General features: G+C 45.5%; 1 protein-coding gene and 1 pseudogene across 1 annotated transcript; one reads left to right on the plus strand and one right to left on the minus strand.

Moving 5' to 3' along the window:
* Positions 1 to 2,656: 2,656 nt before the first annotated feature.
* LOC112403646 (hemoglobin subunit mu-like) lies at positions 2,657 to 15,134 on the minus strand. Its single transcript, XM_024751244.1, has 5 exons — positions 15,088 to 15,134; positions 12,778 to 12,819; positions 5,532 to 5,816; positions 4,497 to 4,542; positions 2,657 to 2,725 (listed from the first exon to the last, which is right to left on the minus strand). Exons 1-5 carry the CDS (start codon positions 15,132 to 15,134, stop codon positions 2,657 to 2,659), a joined length of 489 nt encoding a protein of 162 aa, XP_024607012.1.
* A 463-nt stretch (positions 15,135 to 15,597) lies between these two features.
* Positions 15,598 to 19,479, plus strand: LOC112403647 (poly(rC)-binding protein 1-like; annotated as a pseudogene).
* The last annotated feature ends 3,399 nt before the right edge of the window (positions 19,480 to 22,878 follow it).

The raw sequence follows: 22,878 nt of genomic DNA on the forward strand, positions 1-22,878 counted from the left end.
GTGGAAAGTGTGTTGGAGGTAACGTGAGGAGTAAAAACAAAGGCTGTACTATGTCTTCTCTTGGGAGCCTACAGACCAGAAATCATTCAAGAACGTATTCAATTAACCTAAAATTTTGAGGGTCATAAATGTTTGTTTCCTATTGAAAATAAAAAGGGGACTTGTGAGCCCTTGTGACCTTGTTGGTATAACCTCCAAAAATGCCTTGAGTTCAGCTTGTTCTTTGAGATCTGAACCCGAATTCCCTGCGGTTGGTACATTAATGGTTCAACGGATAGAAGGCACGTTACAAACTCTGTAGTAACGGTTACTCAGTGACTGACTTACCGTGTGTTTTATCTTTTAAAACGAAGCAAACTCACCCAGAAAGCATGGACTTTTGCCTCCACACCTCTCCACGTGCTGTCACTCAATCTGGAACACTCTCCTCCCTGTCCTCATATCCCCTTACTATGATTAGCTGATGCTTTAAGTCGCTGTTTAAAGGGTGGTATCTTTCGGGAAGCCCTCCTGAGTCTGGGTTTATGGACCCCTCTTGTGTCCTCCGAAGACATCTTGTACTTAGCCTTGATATAGAGAGCACTTGTATTTTATTGTAGCAGTCTGTTTCATTATCATTATAGTCTGTAATACTAAATTATATGTAAGACTTACTGGGTACTAACCATAGACACACTTAAAAATATGTGAATTCACTTAATCCTCTCATTGCTATAAGGTGGGTATTGTTATCATCACCATTGTATACACCAGGAAACTAAGACACACAGGGTCTACGTGACTTGTCCAGGGCTACGTAGCTAGCATGCAGCAGAGCTGGGATTCCAATCCAGGCAGTGCAGCTCCAGAGCCTATACTCCTAAGCGTGATGCCAGGACAGTCTTGCTTGCAGGTGTATCCCAGGGCCCAGCAATTTGCTTGGCACGTAGAAGGTATTAAGGCATACTTGTTGGAAGAGTGGAGGAAGCATGACCCTCACCTCCAGGCACTTCCTGCATGGTGGCCTGGGCACAGAGAGCTGTAACATGGGGTCGGGGCAGAGATTTCAGGAAAGGTATAGACCCAGGGCTGAGGGCCTGATGAGGACGGAGAGACTCATGCTGTCTGGGAGTTGGGAACTGACCATGGGGGCTCAACATTCTCCCAGGGAGCCGGGTCTCCACCAGGGAGTGACTGCCCTTTCTGGTTATGTCAGAACAACCTGGAATGTGTTTTGTTCTGAATCTTGAACTAGTCACCCAGATGACCTCAATTTTAAGAGAAATATTATGTATTTGATTTGTAGAAGTCTATTAAAAACAAAAAATATTTTCTCTCAATGTTAAACAGCAAAAAAATTAAACTTGCAGGAACCATCTGCACAGCGCAATTTCCAAAGCACAAAGAAAAAGCAATTTTCTTTTCAAAAGAATTCTGAGCCTAAAGAACTTGTGTGGAGGGGGCTGTTGTGACCCTTCACTGTTCGCAGAGCCCTAGGCACTTGGAGGGAACAGGACGTCAGCAGAGGCTGGCTTAGGGAAGGCGTGGAAGGATGCCTCCCTCCCTGCCCGCAGCTCTCTCATCCTGAGTGCTAGCTGCTAAAATTAACAGGGGTTTTAACAGCACTCATTTGTACGTGTTCTGGTAGGTTTTAATTAGAGGTTAGATACATTACAGCAGGGATGTGAGAAAATTTGGCTTTAACAAAGTCTGTGTTTGGTCTTGCCCCCTGCTTCCTGAGGACGCCGGACTCCTTCCGAGCACGTGGGTGCCTGGCCTCTTCCCCTTCCCCGGGAACCCCTCCAAATCCTTCCCCCTTTCCACTGAGGCTTCCCAAGTAACTTCATGGCTCACTAATCTGCCAATTTTTGGAAATCCTACGTTTGTCGTTGGTAGTAAAATTTTTAAAGCCAGTATTACATGATACCCTCCCACATCAGGAAATGGGGCTTAAGACCCGCTGCTGCCAGTTTTTTGAGCCACTTAACCTCTCTGAGACTTTACACTAATAACAGTTCCTGTAGTACGGGGTTATTACGAGGATTAACTGAAGAGATATGGTGCCAGGCACATACCACCCCCTCATGGGCCAGTCCTGTACAATAGGACCCGAGAAGCCTTCCTTTGTCTCTGGGTCCTCTCTGGTCCTGGTGGTGTCCCAGAAGTGACCTGTGGGTGGAGATGGTCTTCTCACCCACCACAGACAGCAGACACAGGCACAGGGAGGTTGAACAGGGACTGAAGCTACTAATCTAGTGTCTAAGTCCCTCCTACTGTGAAGGATCCCGTCTGGGCTACAGAATAAAATGTGCTAGAGCAGCTTAATCACTGGCTTATTTATTAATCAACTCAGGGAGAATTTGGCTGAGGAAGCTAACTTACATTTGGGGCATTAGTCTTTATTAACCCTATTGCCTGTCTCATCTTGATCCTTTGGTTTGGTTTCGTTAAAAAAGAAACTGAAGCCAACCCAAACAGAACAAAACGGTTTATTGCCCCAGAGCTGGCAGAGGTACCTGGACACCCGCCTCTCAGTTCCAGGTGCCACCTGTTATCACGCACCCTGAAAGTGCTCCCAACATCCTGGTACTTATTCCTCTACAAAGCAGGCCGCAGGGATCTTTCAGGAGATTAAAAAGTAACCATTCCGAAGGTCTCACTGTAAGTAAGCAAAAGCTCACTGGGGTAGAGGCACTGCAGCCTCAGTCAGTAACTTGAATGTGGGCAACCTGATCTCAGGGCTGCACTGCTTGGGCAGAAAGGACAGCAGATCTGAGCTGTGGGGATTCCTGGGGTTTGGGTCTGCCGCTGGGGTCAGCAACAGGCTAGTCTTTGCCTGGGGATTTTCATTTTTACAGTTCTCGGTTGTTTAATCTAAAGTAGCTGGAACTATGGGGCAGTGAGTGGGGTGGCATGAAAAGGCCTGACTTCTGGGCTATGGGTTCAGGATTTGATTCTCATCATGACTCATGGGGAAATTCTTTTAAAAACACAAGCCCCACTGCTCTTGCCAGACACTTCCAGGCTGTTAACAGTTGCTGACATTCGCTAAGCAACTAGATAGGTCCTGTGCCGTGTGTTTGACAGATGTCATATCATTCAATCCTCATAACAACCCTGCAAGGTAAGCCTTCGAGGTGGGCATTCTGTCCCCACCCTGCAGATTCGAAACCAAGCTGGCCCAATGTCAAATCATTAGAAAGAGGCAGAATTGACACCTGAATCCAGGTCTGACTGATGCCCAAGCCTGTGCATTTTGCAGAATAGAGGAAAAATATCAACAGACTCTCTCCTGTCCCCCAGCTCAGTGAAGTCCGTGGCAATAGACGTGTTCCCCTCTACCTTGTAACATGGTCAGTAGCTTCCCAACTCCAGCACCTTGGAAAGGGGGTGCGGATTTGCCTCCAGAGTTGCCGCAGGGAAGGAGGCTCAGGCTGGTGACAGAGCCCAGCACTACGGGGCCAGTGATTGCTTGGTCTTGGAGAAATAAGGTCCGAGTAAAACCTGTACCCTGGGAAATGGGGTGGAAGGAGGCCTGTATCCTTCCCCTCAAAGGAAAGGTGCCAGTCCAATCTAGATTTGCTTGTTTGTAAAAAGCACCAACTGCAAGGGCCTTGGTGAGGTTCTTGCCCTGTGACCCAGACTGAATGTCTGCTGTGAGGAGAGCTTATATAAGGCAGGAGGATTTGAACTGGGCTGTATCCAGGGCTGAGGTCAATGTTGGGTGGAGCCCAGTGGATGTGCTTTTCAGATTGGTCGGCTCTTCTCCTACCTCCCCACAGGGCTTAGGGAGCATCTGACCCAGGCTTTACTCCACAGGCCTCAGGGCAGACAGGCCTGAGAGGTGAAGGGATTTGCCCACAATCACAGAGGTTTGGGGTAGAGTCCCAGTTAGAATTCCAGTCCCCTGTGCTTTCCTCTGCCCTGCCAGGCTTTGTGACTCCTACTTGTTCCTGGTAAACTGACACACTGAGAACTTTGTGTGGGAGGTCTGCAGTCCCAGTTACGTCTGTGAGCATTTAACTCTCTTTTTGTGTTGAAGTTTCTCTTCCAGGAAGAGACACTTTAGTAAGTGCAGTTATTTCCTGGACTTTTGCCACCATCCTTCCCTCATGAGCCGTGAGGAGCATACAGGTGAGTCAGTCAACATGCAGGGGTGCCTCCTGTGAGGGTGCCTGAAGGGTGGGTCCAGGCCAGCAGGTTTCCTGTTCAGCAAATATTTATGGAGCCTCCAGCCCAGAACTGGAGGCCATTGTGATAATACTCTCACCTTGCCAGACAAAAAGCTGCCAGTTAGCTGGGGGCCGCGGACATGTAGTCAGGCGACCATTCTACAGAGTGGTGATGTTCAGAGCATGACCCAGGGTGTCCGGAGTAGAGCTGATGGTATCTCACCCAATGAGGGCTCAGGGAGGACTCTCTGCAGGGGACAACAATGCAGCTGGGGATGGAAGAGTGAGGGAAGGGGCAGGGGAGGGGTTCCAGGTTAGAAAGAGGAGACCGTGTGGGGACCATACCTGGTTCAGTGCCAGGAACACAAGCTGGAAGAGGAGATAGATGAGGCTGGAGAGGAAGGCAGGGGCCAGGCCTTGTGAATCACGATGAAGACGTTGGACATTTTCATGAGGGCAGCAGATGGTGAGACCTCAGTTCCATCTCTCACTTGCAACCTAGCATGTGTGAGAGAGAGAAACTCTTTGAATCTGAGTTGACTGCCCACAAAGGGATGTGTTCTTCTAAGAGATCTCAAGGCAGAACAAGTCAGGGCCTCTATGCCAGGGATAATCACTAGCCCTGACACTCCACGCTGGCCACCAAACCAGCTTTTGCCCTTGGACGTGGTTTAGTTCCAGACACTGAGGCCAGGGTAGCTCTCGTGCATCCCACTGCTCTGTGCTTTATTCCCTGTCACAGGTCACAACATACACTAGATGACTAATTGTGGGCTCAAACTGTCACCAGCCACACTGCAGAGCAGAGCTCCATCCTTGAAAGCCAAATGCCATATTCTGGGTATTTTTTGTTTTTGTTTTCCTCAATGGGGCTATCTTTTTGTACGTTACTATTATGAAAGTAATATACGTTCCTTATAAAACACTAAACATCCTGGAAATGTATACAATAGAAGGTGGAATTTCCTCTCTCCTCTCATAATCCCATTTCCCCAAGAAAACCATTATCCCGCCAGACTTTAAAAGAAATGCATGTGTATGTATGCCCAGACATTTTCCGCTGCAATATCCCAGGTAAAACAAGGCTCTCAGGCCCCTCAGAATGTCCTCCAGTTCTTTCTGGAAGTCACCAGAAGGGTGCCTCAACTGCGTCGGTAAACCTGTCTGTTGGTTGTGTCTCCATATGGCAACCTCTCTGTTTCCCTTGTTCCCTGCTTCTTGTGTGTCTGCTGCTCACGGAAGCTTGGAAAAGTTCACAGACGCCAAACACCAAAGTCCATGCCATGGGTGCTGTCTCCAAAGTTTCCAATTCTTTTTTTTTTTTTTTTAAACTTTGCCCAGCCTTTTGAGGCCTGTTTATTGACATGCGCAGACCTATACCCGCGGTGCCTGGAACTTCTCCTCAGCACCGCCAGGCCCATCAGGAATTCATCCCACTCCGTCAGTATCTCCACTGTGAACTTGCCCTGCAACAAGATCGGACACTGGACAGCAGTGGGAAGTTGGTGGGGCCAAGCGTAGCCCGCATGCAGGTTGTCCACATGCCGCACGGTCATGCCCACCGCCTCCAGAATGTGTGGTCCGTGGCTCAGCAGCTGCACCTTGTCAGGGTGGCTGCCCAGGGCCTTGAAGTAGGCCTTGGTGCGGGGGTACACCGTGAGGAGCCTGCGGGAGCAGGGGCGAGTGGGGAGGGCGATCCCTCCAGCGCCTGCACCTCAAAGTTACCAATTCTTGTTCGGCAGAGTTGGGATGTTGAGTTTCAGGCAGAGCTGGGGAAAGGGTCACCTGCTCACTGTGTGCCAGCCACCCTTTGTCACTGGGGGCCCCAAGGCTGCTCTGCTTATATCCTCAGTCTCAAGACATCTCTACCGAATGGTCCCATCAGCTTCTCTGCTAAAGCCTCTTGCAAGGGCCGCAAATTCAGTCTGGGGGGGGGTCAAGTGGAAGGGGAGATGCTCTTCCCTCTCATTGCTCTTTTCTGTTTTTTCTGCCTCTGCCCACCCTCACAAACAGAAGTCTCTTCCCTCCTGTCCTTTATCTTCAAAGAGTTTATATTAATGTGTAGAAGCTCTGTATACATTATCACTATTAACCTTCTTATTGATTTATATTAAAATATTTGTATCAGTTTATTTTTTTTTGAGGAAAATTATCAATGGCAGAGTTTATTTTAGAAACTGTAAAGCTAAAATAACAAAAGAAAACTAGAAACTTAATCTAGCTTTTTAAAAAATAATTTTCATAGAATTTTATATCTATTTTGATTACATTATGACTCAAAAGTTTGTGTCATGCTGTCTTTTTTTTTTTTAACATCTTTATTGGAGTATAATTGTTTTAAGAGTGGGACTGCTGGGTCACATGGTAGCTCTATTTGTAGTTTCTTAAGGAACCTCCGTACTGTTCCCCACAGTGGCTGTAAGTTTATATTTAACATTGTTAGTCTTGTTCTTTATTCTTAAGAAGTTTCCAAATTTATTTAATTAAATCCGTCTAATTTTTCCTTTGTTACCTCTGTGTTTTCTGTTCTGCTTATAAAGGACTGTTCTGTCCCAAGATTACAATACTATTCTTTTGTGGTAATGTAGGAATTGTATATTTAAGTCCAACTGTCTGGAATTTCTTTTTGTGAATGTCATGTGTTGAGTGGAATTTCTTTAAAATTCCCCATAGATTTGGGTGTAGAGGCTAAAAGCTAAGAGAAGAGATGGAGGGAGCAACTCAGCTGGCTCTTGGATGCCCTGTGTGGGGGAAGCTTGTTTGTTGAAAACACAGAGGATTGTGTTCTTGGCCAGCTTGGAGTTCCATCTGCTTCCTGCTGAGAATGACTCTCAAACATGGTGTCTTTAAAGCCAGTCTTTCCCGTGTGATTTTAATCCAGGCTTCAGAGGTTGAGAGGAATACGTTCAGGGCTGCATTTTGTTGCATGTGAGGGCAAATTGAAGAATCACTGTGGCCCATGAGGACTGAGTTTCAGAGAGGGCCAGGCCTCTCCTGTCCACAAGGCCTGGCTCCATGCTGGTGGGGTGGGCAGAAAACCATGAGTTCTTGAATTGTTCTAAGACCCATGGCATCAAGTGGCATCCTTGTTACCTCCTGGTTAACTTCATTAATGATGAGGCCTCAGTGCCTGGCATGTGCTGGGACCTCAGAATATTTATTTGTTGAATTGTTAGAAATCCATTAGGAAGGAATGGGGATTCCCAAGAAGGTGATGGTCAAAACAGGGGAAATTTAATGGCAGTCCTGTGTAAGATGACATCCATCCCTTTACTCATTCAGCAAATACTAGGTGAATGCCTGCTATGTGCCAGACACTTTTCTAGGAGAATAAGTGTGCTATTTTTCCAACAACAACCAATTCTCTGCTTCTCCAACACCAACTGGGTATTCAACAGTTCACTTCAATTCTGCCATTAACTGCTTAGAGTTATCGTATACTCCATAGGTTAAGAGCTCAGTTCCACAAGATTGCCCAACTTCAGACGCCAGCCAAAAATGGGGCCCTCAGAGTACCCGCACTTCTGCCTGGCTGACTACAAAACTGAGGTTTCCGTGACACCCTCCTTCCCCTCAGATCTGATAATTTGCTAGAGTGACACACGTAACTCAGGAATTTACACTGATGACCATGGATTAAGGATGAAAATGTACAGCCAGATGAAGAGGTACATAAGACGAGATCCAGAAGGGCTTCAAGTGCAGGAGCTCCTGTCCTGGTGGAGTCAGGGTGCACCACGCTCCAGGCATGTGGTTTTGTTCAATGAACTGGAAGCTCTCTGAACCTGCTGTTTAGGGTTTTTACGTGGGGTTTCATTATACAGGCACAATTGATTAAATCATAGACCATTGTAAGTGAATTCAAATTTCAGCCCTTCTCCCCTCCTGAGTGGGGCTGAAAATTCCAACACTCTCATCACATGGTTGGTTTCTCTGGCCACTGGCCTCCATCCTGAAGCTATCTAGGGCCTCACCACTAGTCATCTCGTCAGCATTATTCAACTGTGGTTAGAAAGAAGTTTGTTATGAATACAGAAGACACTCCTATCACTAGAAAATTCCAAGGGTTTAGGAGCTCTGTCCCAGGAGCCAGGGGCAAAGTTCAGATATATATGTACCACAATAAGATATCTGCCCTTGTGGGGCTTGCAGTCTGGTGGGATAATATACACAATAACTTATGTGATATGTTGGAAGGTGATAAATACTATGGGAAAAATGGCAGAGCAGAGTAAGGAGGGTTTGGAGTGCAGGTAGGTAGGGTTGGCAAATGTGTTACAATTCTAAAAATGTTTCAGGTGAGAACTCATTTAGTTTTAGACAGAAACCCAAGTACTGCGGTTGGTGCAGACTAGAATCATTAAAAGAAGGGACATGGAGGGTGCAATAAGAAATAAAGCATATGGTTGAAACGAATTGCCTTGATTCATTATTCCTTCTAACAATGAGTTGTGCTCAATTTTGTGTGGTCAGCACCAGACAAGGGTAATGTCAGCACTAACTCTGAATCAGGTTCTCAGCTAATTTGAGGCAGGCTTAAAATAAAGTACTGACCAAAAACCCAGCACAGTAATGTGACATTGTAATCATGTGGTCTGCTAGGTGATCCAAGGACGGATAGAGCACTAGATAGGTGTGGAAGAAGCCCCCTTGGAAATGGGGTCCGTGAGGCCAGCACTGAACCTAGAATTGGCAGATTTATCTTTTCTTCCCTCGTTACAGAGCTGGATGTTGACATTCTTGAGATGTTGTACTCATTTTTTTCTGTAGGAAGAAGCTTCAAACAAACCCTGGGGTCCATCAAAACATGCACATTCCTCAGAGAGCTGTGTTAAAGTCTTACTGAAGTGACTGTTACACGAACCAGCAAGAGAGACTTGGAACTGAGGGTAGGTTTAGAAGACGTTTGGCCATCTACTTCAACACCTCATTTTATAGATGCAGGAATTGCCCAAAGACACTGCAGAGAATTAATGGGTATCGGGTCTCCTGACTTCTTATATGGTGTTTTCCCCACCATATTGGTCTGTCCATATTGTAATTTTGTACTTAGAGTTTGGAGTTAACTATAATTTTTATGAATAAATATTAAGAGTGACTAAGAACTCTGCCCCTCATAGGGGTGAGTCTGGCAGCCATGTTTCTACCAGGTAACCCTGCTCCACAACTAACTGGATTAGTTGGAACCCTTCACTTCTCCTTCCGAGAATTTGGCCTGAGTCCCAAAGTTGGGAACTGAGTCATGAAAGCTGCCTCAGCTGTCAAAGGAAGGTCTTTAAATTCCCTACAAGCTGTCCTCCCCTAGTTCTTGGATTTCATCCTTCCAATAAAACCCTTGCTTTATTGATGCTAACTCAGATTTGTTTCTGTTATTTGCAACCAAAAAAGTCTTCGCCAAGAATCTTAGAAGCTGAGGACTAAGCACATCATTTATTTTCAGAGAAGAGTTTTGTTTGTTGGATTTTTTTTTTTGCAGTACGTGGGCCTTTCACTGCTGTGGCCTCTCCCGTAGCGGAGCACAGGCTCCGGACGCGCAGGCTCAGCGGCCATGGCTCACGGGCCCAGCCGCTCCGCGGCATGTGGGATCTTCCCGGACCGGGGCACGAACCCGTGTCCCCTGCATCAGCAGGCGGACTCTAAACCACTGCGCCACCAGGGAAGCCCCAGATATGAGTTTTAGATTTAGAAGTCATGGTTCTTTAATATAGGTTACTACGACATTACCATTGCAGTTATGATGTTAAATTATGAGGGCGTGTATTAAGACTTAGTCTACTTGGAACTGTGAAGAGATTGAGCAATCACTGTGAGGGGCTTGTCCTCCAATAAACTTATTTTCTTTTGTGTTCTGTTAAGAGTCTTGACTTGTGTATCAATAATACTTATATGAGACAGTGTGGAAAAATGCTTGAGTTGAGTGTTCCAGAGGACAAACTCATTTCAAAAGCAATCTCAGTTTCTTCATCTGTAAAGTAGCCATAATAATACCTTCATCACTATGTGAAGAAGAGTAAATTCTACTGAATGAAATAAAATAACGTGGGTGTTTAGAGCGGCAGACTTTGGTTCAGATCCTACTTTGCCTCTCACTAGCTGTATGAGTTTGGCAGATCATTCAGTCTCCCGGAGCTTGAGTGGTCTCATCTAAAAAGCAGGTGTAAGAATAAATACTTCACAGGATTATTTTGAAAGCTTTTTGCTTGTAATGGGAACTTGACAATTGTTAATGTTCCTCCCACACCTATTATGTCCTTTCAGGCTTCTCTGTTTGCCATGGGTGGGTTACAGAGTCATAGGCTTTGTCAGATGATTGTTACAGCTTGGGTAGTTGGAGGTTATGACCTAAGGTGACAATCTGAGAATGGGAAGGACTCAGCCCAACCCATCTGAAGTACAATCTCTGAGAGGGACCAGGCAGGTGCACACAAAGCCTTTTGTATGGCTGCTAAGATGAAGGGCAGACCAGATGTGTGTGTGTGTTTATGTGTGTGTGTGTGTGTAAATATTGGTCTCCTGAAACTCATTATGTCATATGGTGTCTGAAAACTCTGTGCATTTCTGAGTAGTGTCTCTGAGCTGAGGGCACTTGGGAAGGGTGGAAGCATGGCAGTGGGGTCCCTGACTTTGATTCCTGCCTTAATGGCACTGTATAAATATGCTGGGGGTCATCCTAGGCCAGTAGGCCACACAGGACCAATAGGTAGAGTTTTTGTTGTAATCTTTTTTTTTTTTAATACATTTATTTATTTTATTTATTTATTTTTGGTCACGTTGGGTCTTCGTTGCTGCATGTGGGCTTTCTCTAGCTGCAGTGAGCAGGGGCTACTCTTCACTGCAGTGCACAGGCTTCTCATTGCAGTGGCTTCTCTTGTTGCAGAGCATGGTCTCTAGGCAGTACTTGTACAGCGGGTTTCAGTACTTGTGGCACACAGGCTCAGTAGTTGTGGCGCACGGGCTTAGTTGCTCAGCGGCATGTGGGATCTTCCCGGACCAGGGATCGAACCTGTGTCCCCCGCGTTGGCAGGTGGATTCTTAACCACTGAACCACCAGGGAAGTCCTGTTGTAATCTTTGTTTACATCAGAGGGAAATCCTTGACTATAAGACAGAGAAACAGCTGTGTCTTCTGGGCAAGGCAGCAAACCAAGGTATCATAAGTATGGTGTGGCGGAAAGAAAGTGTGGTGGAAACAATATGGGGACTGTGGCAGACAGATCTGGGTGAATCCCAACTCCACTACTTACCAGTTATATTATCTTGAATCTCTGAGCCTCAGGTTAAGCCTCTTAAAGTTGGGATAATAATATCTGGAATTAAATGACATAAAATGAATGTCATGTATGTGGAAGTGCCTGACATGTATGTCCTTACTTTTAACAAAATAGCTATAAAATGACACAAACATATCATTTTGAAGGCTACTTAAAAGTCTGTTTTAATTAAAATAAACCAATTCCTAGATCTTAAAGTTCTCTTGAGATTTTAGTTATCTTTATCCCAGGTCAGAATGCATAGTGACAGGGCCAACCAGCTGGGCCAGTTCCAGACCCCTGGTGCCCAGACATCACAGGCAGTAGAGAGACAATCATCATTGGATTGTCCTGACCTCTTGGCCTCTGTACCAAGACATATGGGTACTTGGCTTGGTCTCACTAACGCCAACCTCTCAACTCCTCATGTTAATGAACTGTAATGACTTTAGTTCTTTAGAGTAAATAAGTATCCTTGTTGGCTATCTCTTCAAGTTTTAATCATGGTATTCAAAGTTAATTACAAAAGATCAGCTCTCTAGAAACTCAGTAATTATAAATGTTTTTGACACCTATGTCAAAACTTACCTTTCAATTAATAATATCAGGTTGATGTTTCTTAGATTTTTTTAAGGTATCAACTACATATTCACAAATGTCATTAGATTACACACACACACACACACAAATGATGTTTAAATGTTTATGGCCTAGAAACTGACCAACAAGTTAACATAGAAAAGCCAAAATGGGGCTTCCCTAGTGGCGCAGTGGTTAAGAATCCGCCTGATAGTGCAGGGGACACGGGTTCATGCCCTGGTCCAGGAAGATCCCACATGCTGTAGAGCAACTAAGCCCGTGCGCCACAACTACTGAGCCTGCACTCTAGAGCCAGCGAGCCACAACTACTGAGCCTGCCCACTGCAGTTACTGAAGCCCACGTGCCTGGAGCCCATGCTCCGCAACAAGAGAAGCCACCGCAATGAGAAGCCCGCGCACTGCAACGAAAAGTAGCCCCCGCTTGCCGCAACTAGAGAAAGCCTGCACTCAGCAATGAAGACCCAATGTAGCCAAAAATAAATAAAAATTTTAAAAAATTAAAAAAAAAAGAAAAACCCAAATGTTTGAGGTAGGCCCCCTGTAGCTGATTTAAATGGAATCATCTCCTAATGGCTGTTTAAAGCACCTGAATAAGACGATTTTTCCAGTTTCTTCTCTAGATCCTCAATGGTGTCTTGCCAGGTAGTCCGTGAGGCTCCATCCCACCAAATTCCAGTCAGGATTCAGCTGGCAAAGGGGCAATCCTGCTAAGCATAAGCCAAAAAAATTATCTGGGGAGAGTTCAGGAGACAAATGTCCTAGTCTAGGGTCTGGTGCCTGGGCAACAGCAGATCTGAGCCGTTAGCACTTTTGTGGAGGCTGAGAGTGAGGGCCGGCCCACCCACACGGAGGCCTCTTGGTCATTTCAGACCTGCTCATCTGAGTAGCTGCTTGGTGCAGGGAGCCAGAAAAAAGAAGCCCAAGACAGGGTTCTTGCCCTCTGAGATGGTAGAATATGAAACAAAATGTTACGGACCACAGCATTGTCCAACTTTGGGAGAGATGAGACTTTTGCTGTGGAGGAGGCATGGGAAGATTGAACAGGTGCTAGGCTCTGAAGGCTCATGGGGCTTGGATCTTGGGGTGGGCGTGGGTGGTGAACTGGGGAGAACATCACCCAGACTTCTGTGCTGTCAGTCAGCATCAGTCAGCCTGGATTTCTTTATTTTTTTAGTTTTTTGGTCACACCGTGCGGCATGGGGGATCTTCATTCCCGGACCAGGGATCGAACCCGCACCCCCTAAATTGGAAGGGTGGAGTCTTAACCACTGGACCGCCAGGGAAGTCCCAGCCTGGATTCTTATCATGCTCAGAATCACCAGGTTATAAGAAGGCAATTTCTGCAGAACTGCAGCTCAGTTGATTTGGCAGTTCCAGAAAATGAGCGTGCAGGCTCTTGGTTGGAATGTCCTTGTTGTAGCCATCACAAAATACTTACCAGTGTATTTATCACCATTGGCTGCAAGAAACTAGGCCACGCTAATCAGGATGGGTTCGGTTCTCTGAGATGCCATAAGAGGTATCTCAGGGGTAAACAGCTGACATGGCCTGCACCCAAATCCCCCTGGGTCTTTGTCAACCAAAGGAGCACAGTTTCTGTCCCGTCAGGAGCTCCTGGAGGCCTGACTAGACTAGACATGGATCTGATCCAGGCTTCAGCCCCCAGCAGAGCCTGTGTCCTCCTGCACCCAGAAGTCCATCAGTGGACTTGGGGCCCCAAGGCTTCCATGATTTCACAATCAGCACCCCTTGCTGCCCTGGGTTTGGGGCTACAAAGGTCCAAACAACAGTCCAGGAGCACGCAGGCATAACTTTCCCAGTGGCCTCTCTTCTCAGGAGACTGTCTCTTTCAGAGCCAACTCCGAGCTTTGTAGGCTCTGGGCAACAGAAGGTTACTGGAGGATTACCAAAGGATTAGGGGGCTTTGCTGAGTGAGCATGTATGGGTACTTTCTGCCAGAGTGATTTTTCTGAAACAGATCTGATCACGCCACCCCTCTATGGCTCTGTGTCTCCTGCAGCTGTATTTGGAAAAGTGTTGCCCAACCATACTCTGCAACAAACTCACCCAACCGATGGAGTAGTTATTAAAATGCAGATTCCTGAGTCTACTCCCTCATTGGTTGAATCTGAATTTCTGTGTGCAGCTTTCAGGAAGCACAGTTAAAACAAGCTCCCCACTAAAGTCGGAGAACCAAAGTATATTACAGGATAAAGTCCAAACTGCTTAGCCTGGAGGACAAGGCCCACCAGGATGTTGTTACGCCTCTCTATCTTCTCACCCCTCCTGGAAGCACTTACCTACCCTGCACCCCCAGTGGTGCACCTCATAGAATTAGGGTCTCCCTCTCACCCCCATGATGTTCCTACTACTTAGAACCCTCCCTCCCAGCCCCACTTCCCTTCCCGTTACTCCTTAATTCTTAACAATTAGCTCAGCCATTGTCTTCTCTGGATTAGACATGCTTCCTCTAGGTACCTCTTAGTGGTGCCCAGACTGACTCATAACCGTTTGGTACTTGTCTTTCTTCCCATTGGACTATGAGCTCCATGAGATGGGGCCATGTCTTGTCCTGGTTTCCAAGTGTGTATTATGTTCCCTGGCCCTTAGTAGAGGCTCAGAAACAGTTGGGAATAAATCAAGTTTTCAAGTTAGAGGTACCAAAGCCTTGGGTCTATTTGGGTTGAGTACATCTTCTTAACAAAACTCAAATATTGGCGGTGGTGATTGTTTTTAAATTCTAATCTCTCAAAGACAACGATGGGAATAATAAAGAAGTAATAAACTTAGGCTATGAGATGAATTATGTACACTTTACTGGAGATTGTTAGGCATTATATGTGCAACAAATTTCAAATGGAGGTACAATCATGGTGTGGCCCTGTCCTAACTGTACAAAATCACACTCAGGGCGCCGGAGTTAGATGGTGGGGGTGTTGGACGGGTGGGCCACCGCTGGGAGTTGAGGAACCCAGGGCTGAAGCTAAGATAGGGGGTCAGGACCTCCAAGGAGAAAGGAGTCAGAGGTCTGGGTCAGCACTGGCAGGTGTCCTGAGGGTGGTTGCTTCCAGCATTAAGTAACCTTACCAAATCCTGAAGGTAGCAGTTTGCAGAGGCACAAACACCACTATCATCAAGAGTCAGGAGCTGGGTAAAAAGTGCGCCAAGAATGGTGAAGAGTTTGGAAAAGGCAGGCCAGCACTTCTCTCCAGGAGCCCTTGGGATAGCACATCAGGCCTCCACGATGGGGTTTTATAACAAAGGCCTTGTTTGGGGCAGTCAGCTGAAGGTAGCCGTGGGCCCTGGGCACATGTTCATGGGAACATGACATCTAGGGGAGGATGGGCATCTGGACAGGATGGTCAGGAACCCCTGATAAAATTCTTACCAGCCTCCCCCCTCTTTCTCCCTTTAAAAATAAACAGCAGAAATTTATTTCTCACAGTTCTGGAGTCTGGAAGTCTGAGGTCAGGGTGTCAGCCCAGGAGAGTTCTGGTGAGCATCCTTTTCTGGGTCACAGACTCCTGACTTCTCACTGTATCTTCACGTGGCCAAGAGCAGAGAAAGGAAGCAAGCCTTCTTGTTCTGTCTCTGACTATGGCACTGACCACGGCTTTTGTGGTTTTGGAGAAGGCCACCATCCCTCTTCCTGCTCTGGCCAACCGTAAATGGTGACATTTTCACCAACTGCCCTGTCCCCCCAGTGAAGTCATCTCATGCAATGGTGAGCCTCTGAGTCTGCGTGTTTGAAACTTCAGTAACACTCTGAAAGCTGTGGGCCGCTTTACAGCAGGTGTCTCTGATACAAGCTGCAGGTCGCTAAACACTGCTGCCTGTTTCACCTCTGCACACTTTTTTTTTCAACCTTGGCTTGACAGGAAGCTCCTGTTTGGCCTCCCTGGATTAACTGAGTCTCTTCCCAGAGCCCCGGGGAGTGTCAGCACTGGAGTGTTTATTCCAAATGTCTCACCACTCATGCTTCTTTAGCTTTCTTAAATCCTTTTGTCTTTTTATTTCCAGTTTGGCCAGTACCTGCCATTCTTTTCACCTCATCAAAAGGTTGAACGAAACAATGTTTGTTCACCAGATTTCCCATGGAACCATGCTTCTGGGGAGTATCAGAGAGGCAAATTGTTTCTGTGTTCTCCAGCCTCTGTCCTGGGCCTTGGTCCTCCCAGCTTGGCTGTGTGCATGACCTTGGGAGTGTGCCCGCCTCCAGGTGGCCACCCTTACCCCCTAGTCCCACTGTACTCTGTTTCATCATCATTTCAACCCCTTCTCCATCCAACCTTGCTGTTCCAATCCCAGAGTTTGTTTCTCCTAGTGTTTTAAGCTCTGCAGTGCCCTTTGGAGGTCATTGTAGATGTACTGTGCCTTTGAGAAGAGGGCCTGACAAGTATATACATGCAATTTGGGGCCTTTGCTTGATACTGGTCTGTTGCTGTGGTACTTTTTTTAATTAAAAGGGAGGGAGGTATGAGCGTGGGCTGAAGACAGGACTGGGGTCATCAAGACTTGAGCCTGATCTATCTCTGACACTGAGTCTCCCTCTGGCCTTGAGTGAGTTCCTTAAATTTTGAATGAAGACTCTAATGAAAGGTCCAGGAGTTTCTTGGGGACATGCTAAATATTGTTGAAAACACTAATTATTGAAAATATCTTCTCAATGGCACAGCTGTATCCGTTGGCAAATGCCAAATTTCTTTTTGCAAGTCCAGGGTCAGGTACCCTAGCTTCCCTCTGCTTGAGCACCGCCAGATAGCTGTCTCATTTTTCATCAAAATAGGAATAGCAGGCATGGGCATTCATTAATTGTAGCTATTAAAAAAACAAACAAACTCCTGAGCAAATTCAAGTAGAATGTGATTGTGAAAGCCAAGGTCTGTTGCCAAAGAAAGGTGTGTTTGTGTGTGTGTGTGTTCGCTCTGGGCTACCTGCTATGTTATGTAATATCTGATCCTTGACCCCTGGATGCTATCCAGCGAGTAGCTGGTTGGATTTGGGGTCTAACATGCCTTGGGAGCTGTTCATAGCCTTGCTGGGAACTAGATGACTATGGCGCTTCAATCCTGCTTGATAAACAGTCTCTTCCCCTGGTCCATCTGACACAGCCCGGCTGGTTTGCAGGGCCGGCAATCGCCTACTGTGTCTCTAGAGAAAGGCTCTGAATGGTCAGCGAGGAGCTGCCACAGAGCTCTTGGCAGCCCATCCCAGGTTTGCAGGAAGGGTTTTGGGGAATTTTGAGGACATCTATTCTTCTATGCAGGGATTTATAGGCTTTCTCTGTTAAGGAACTTTAACATTCTAAGCAGCTGCTTGAGTTTTTTGGAGGGAACGTATGTGTTACTTCCACTCTAAGCCAGGCTCTTTCCTTGGGGCTGGGCCAAGGCCTGTTGCTGCCAGTACACAGGGCCTAGGGGACCGCTACAGCATTGGATTTGTCTAGAACAGCCTATTTTTAGCTGTTGGGTGAATCAAAATGATATTTGTATCACACCACCTAAGTCAACCAAGCTAGGCTGCTGTAATGTAACCAAGATACAGACTAATTTGAGGCACCTAATGGTAGGGGGCAGTGGGCTGCACTGCTAGACAGCTCTGCTCCACACACACACTCAGGGCCCAGAGTCTTTCCATCTTGCAGCTCTGCCATCCTGAATCCTTAAGCTTGTTTCCATGATTACCATAAAACCAAGTTCCAGTCAGCAGAGTTGGGGAAAGAGCATGGAGGGGCCCACCTGGTCCGATGTCACACCTGTCACTTCCACTCCATTCTGCTAAAGAGAGCTTAGTGACCAGGCCACATGTGCCACAAGGCTTGAGTAATGCTGTCTCTACCTGGGCAACTTGGCACCAAGTCACTGCTCTGTTATTGTGGAAGAAGAAGTGAATGGATGTAGTGCATAGCTAGCAGCCTCCCCATAGCCTATTCTTTTAAATCATTAAGATACTTTACGAGTTCTGTGTTCAAAGCCTGCCCTCAGGGCTGGATTCATGGGTGGGAGGCCTGTGTGCTTGTGCTTGGTTTAATGCCCGGCTATTGCCATTTGAAATTCTAAATAATTTTTTAATAAGCTTTCATTTTTCACTGGGCCCACAAAATCATGTAGCCAGTTCTGCCTGCCATTTCCCAAATTAGCATTTTCATTCTACCCTATTCAATATTAACTGAAAATCCATTTTATAGTAAGACAATCATGAAAGGTCACAGGAGGGATGGGATGCAAAGGTGAGTAAGGTTCAACATCTGGCATCTTCCAATTCAGCAGAGGGGTGAGAGAAGTGGAGTAGTTATCATTCAGAAGAGTCCTCTACACGCTGCTGTGAATATTCCTGGGGTGGCCTCTGATGGCGGTGGTGTTGTCAGGGGGTAGCGGGTGGTGGTGTAAGATATTAGCTCTGGATAGGATAGTCTTTAAATGAATTGTTTCAAGCCTACAAGAAATAGAGAGAGTAATCTTACAACTATCTATGTATCCACCCCTTAGTTTTGTCAACTCTTAATACGTTACCATGCTTGCTTCAGATATTTTTAAGAAATTTGAAAATTACACATAGAGTTGAGCCTCCTTTGTGTCTCTTCCTGAATCTCATTCCCCTCCCTCCCACCTAGAAGCGATCATGTCCCGAATTTGGTGTTCATCATCCTCAAGCATAGCATTTTTCACTGCTTCTATATGTATCCATAAATAATTTTTAGTACTTTCACATGTTTTAAATTTTATAAAAATGGCAGCATATTCATTCATTAATTCAACAAATACTTACTGAGTAGCTACTACGGCCAGGCACTGTTTTCGGCACTGGGGGTGGGGGAAATGCTGGCCAAGTCCACCGAGCGGGCCGTCACCATTGCTGGTGTGCTGCAGTCTGTCACCGAGTGTACCAAGCAGATCTGCCTAGGCATGCTGGAGATGCTCTCCCAGTCCCCAGAATGGAGAGTCAAGACCATTTTGTACCAGCCCATGCCAGATAGATCTCTAGTCATCTGTGAGGGTGGCCAAGCTTGGTGCAGAGATGCTGCAGGCTACCGCACACCAGCGATGACCTGGAGGGACCACCTCTAGAGGCCTGCTCAATTCAAGGACAACACACCATTTCTCCACTCCATCTGGCTGAGCTGAACCAGGTGGCAAGACAACATTCTCACTTTGCCGTGATGCACGGTGAGACTGGATTTGCCAGAATTGACTCCAGCCTTCCAGAGATCAAGGCTGTTGGGCAAGTTTGGATGCATTTAGTCAAACTACCCATGAACTCACCATTTCAAATAACTTAATTGGCTGCATAGTCAAGCACCAAGGCACCAACATTAATGCTATCTGCCAGATGTCTAGGGCCTAGATCAGAACTGCCAACCCAGTGGAAGGCTCTCCTGGAAGGTAGATTACTGTCACTGGTTCTGTTGCCAGTATTAGTCTGGCCCGGAATCTAATCAATGCCAGGCTATCCTCTGAGAAGGGCATGAGGGGCAGCTAGAATGGTGTAGGTTCACTCATAACCCCTTTATGCTGTATTCTCATAATCCAGCTGTGCAATTTCTGGTCAGTGATTTCCAGGTTTTAAATTATTTCTAAGTGTTCAGTTTCTACACAACTTTATCTTCCCCAGGAATTTAAAAATCACATTCTCTGTTCAGTTGTTAATGCTGGGATTCATATTTAGCTTATTTTATCAGCTTTTCTCTATTTTTAGTTTTGTTTTGGGTTTTTTGGCTCATGGATTTTATTTATGTTTGTTGATAAGAAATTTAAGAGCAGAATGTTAAATTCAGTTTAGTTCTGTAATGTCAAGAATTAAAAATAGAAAACGGTTTGGTTAGTAACAACCAGAAAAAGTAAGAGACTAAACAAAAATTCCTGCCCTCATGGAGTTAGTATTCTAGAGGAGCAGAGAGACAATAAGCAAGAAGAGAAAGTAAAAACATGGTATGTTTGATAGTGATAACTGCTAAGGATATAAGAAAAAGCAGAGAGCGGGGTATGATGTCAGGATGGGGATGGGCAGTTGAAATTTTAGACTGAGTAGCCAGGAAGGCCTTGCTTTTTCTATCCTGCTGCCATTAGATATTTTTTCTAACCATTAAGTTTTGAGATTTATCAATTTTGAAATACATACTTTTAATTAGTTCCTTTCCACTGCTTCATGACAACAATAGCATGAATTGGACATAATTCATTTATCAATTCTTTGGTTGATTAATATTCAGATTGATTTTTGATATTCTGCTATTAGAAACAAGGCTACAAAGAGTACACCTGACCGTGTCTCCACATGCACTAATACAGAATAGACCTAAGAGGAGACTGTTGGGCCAGTGGACATGCATGTCTTCAACTTCATTAGATGTTTCCAAATTGCTGTTCAAAATGATCATATCCATGTACACTCTGCAGAAAAGGGTTGCCATAGCAGACCTGAAGCTGCTGCATTCTAGAAGGACCTGCCTGCTAGGTTGGCCCTTGGCTGGTGCCTGCGAACTCAGATTTCTGGAGTGTTCTCACTGTTCTTTAACAGATAAGGGTGGTTACCTGTACCTCAACTGTGCAACACTGTTGTTTATGCAGAGCACCTGCTTTCCCTCTGGGAGTCTGGAATTTTGGAACCTGCTAGTTGGAAAGTGCTTATGTGACAAAATAAAAACCTTGGGTGTTGCATCACTAATGGGCTTCCTGGGGCAGAAACACCCATGTGTTGTTGTGTTTTTGCTGCTGTGAAATGACTTTTTATTTGGATTTTCATTTCCTTGACTATTAGTGAGGTTAAGCATCTTTTCATATGTTTAGTGACTGTTTGAGTTCCTCTTCTGTTATGTGCCTATCATATTCTTTGCTCACTTTTCTTTTGGGTTGTTTGTCTTATCTTACTGCATCATAGGAGTTCTTTATATCTGGATACTAACCTTCTGTTCCTTATGTGTATTGAAAAATAATTTCTCTCTCTTTAGGGTCCGTCTTTATTTTTTAGAGTGTGTTTTGTTTTATCGAAGTTTTTCATTTTAATGTATTCCAGTTAATTATTCTTTCCCCTGTGGTATGTGTGTGTGTGTGCACGTGCACATATGTGTTTGTCTTGTGTGTCTTTTTTTTTTAATTTAATTTACATTTTTATACAGCAGGTTCTTATTAGTCATCAGTTTGGGTTTTTTTTGTTTTGTTTTTGTGGTACGCGGGCCTCTCACTGTTGTGGCCTCTCCCGTTGTGGGACGCACAGGCTCAGCGGCCATGGCTCATGGGCCTAGTCGCTCCACGGCATGTGGGATCTTCCCGGACTGGGGCACGAACCCATGTCCCCTGCATCGGCAGGCGGACTCTCAACCACTGCGCCACCAGGGAAGCCCTAGTCATCAGTTTTATACACATCAGTGTATACATGTCAATCCCAATCGCCCAATTCATCACATCACCACCCCCACCCCCCGCTACTTTCCCCCCTTGGTGTCCATATGTTTGTTCTCTACATCTGTGTCTCAACTTCTGCCCTGCAAACTGGTTCACCTGTACCATTTTTCTAGGTTCCTGCAACTTTACCAAATTCATTGATCAGCTCTAGTAGTTTTCTGGTGGCATCTTTAGGATAGTCTATGTAGAGTAACATGTCATCTGCAAACAGTGACAGTTTTACTTCTTCTTTTCCTATTTGAATTCCTTTTATTTCTTTTTCATGTTGTAGAGCTGGTTTGGTGGTGCTGAATTCTCTTAGCTTTTGCTTGTCTGTAAAGCTTGATTTCTCCATCGAATCTGAATGAGATCCTTGCCGCGTAATCTTGGTTGTAGGTTCTTCCCTTTCATCACTTTAAGTATATCATGCCATTCCCTTCTGGCTTGCAGAGTTTCTGCTGAGAAATCAGCTGTTAATCTTATGGGAGTTCCCTTGTATGTTATTTGTCATTTTTCCCTTGCTGCTTTCAATAATTTTTCTTTGTCTTTAATTTTTCCCGATTTGATTACTATGTGTCTCAGAGTGTTTCTCCTTGGGTTTATCCTGTATGGGACTCGCTGCACTTCCTGGACTTGGATGGCTATTTCCTTTCCCATGTTAGGGAAGTTTTCAACTATAATCTCTTCAAATATTTTCTCAGGTGTTTTCTCTCTCTCTTATCTTTCTGGGACCCCTATAATGCGAATGTTGTTGTGTTTAATGTTGTCCCAGATGTCTCTTAGTCTGTCTTCATTTCTTTTCATTCTTTTTTCTTTATTCTGTTCCACAGCAGTGAATTCCACCATTCTGTCTTCCAGGTCACTTATCTGTTCTTCTGCCTCAGTTATTCTGCTATTGATTCCTTCTAGTGTACTTTTCATTTCAGTTATTTTTTTTGTTCATCTCTGTTTGTTTGTTCTTTAATTCTTCTAAGTCTTTGTTAATCATTTCTTGCAACTTCTCGATCTTTGCCACCATTTTCCTTCGAGGTCCTCTATCATCTTCACTATCATTATTCTGAATGCTTTTTCTGGAAGGTTGCCTATCTCCACTTCATTTAGCTTTTTTTCTGGGGTTTTATCTTATTCCTTCATCTGGTACATAGCCCTCTGCCTTTTCATCTTATCTTTCTGTGAATGTGGTTTTTATTCCACAGGCTGCAGGACTGTAGTTCAAAGAGTGGAGTCTCTGTTTCCCCCAGTCCTGTGGAAGTCCTGCAATCAAATCTCAGTAGCCTTCAAAGTCTGATTCTCTAGGAATTCCTCCTCCAGTCGCTGCACCCCCAGGTTGGGAAGCCTGACGTGGGGCTGAGAACCTTCACTCCAGTGGGTGGACTTCTGTGGTATAATGTTCTGCAGTCTGTGAGTCACCCACCCAGCTGTTATGGGATTGGATTTTACTGTGATTGTGCCCCTCCTACCATCTCATTGTGTCTTCTCCTTTGTCTTTGGATGTGGG

The sequence above is a fragment of the Neophocaena asiaeorientalis genome, unplaced genomic scaffold (assembly GCF_003031525.2).
Source record: "Neophocaena asiaeorientalis asiaeorientalis breed wild unplaced genomic scaffold, Neophocaena_asiaeorientalis_V1.1 scaffold147, whole genome shotgun sequence".
NCBI lineage: Eukaryota > Metazoa > Chordata > Mammalia > Artiodactyla > Phocoenidae > Neophocaena > Neophocaena asiaeorientalis.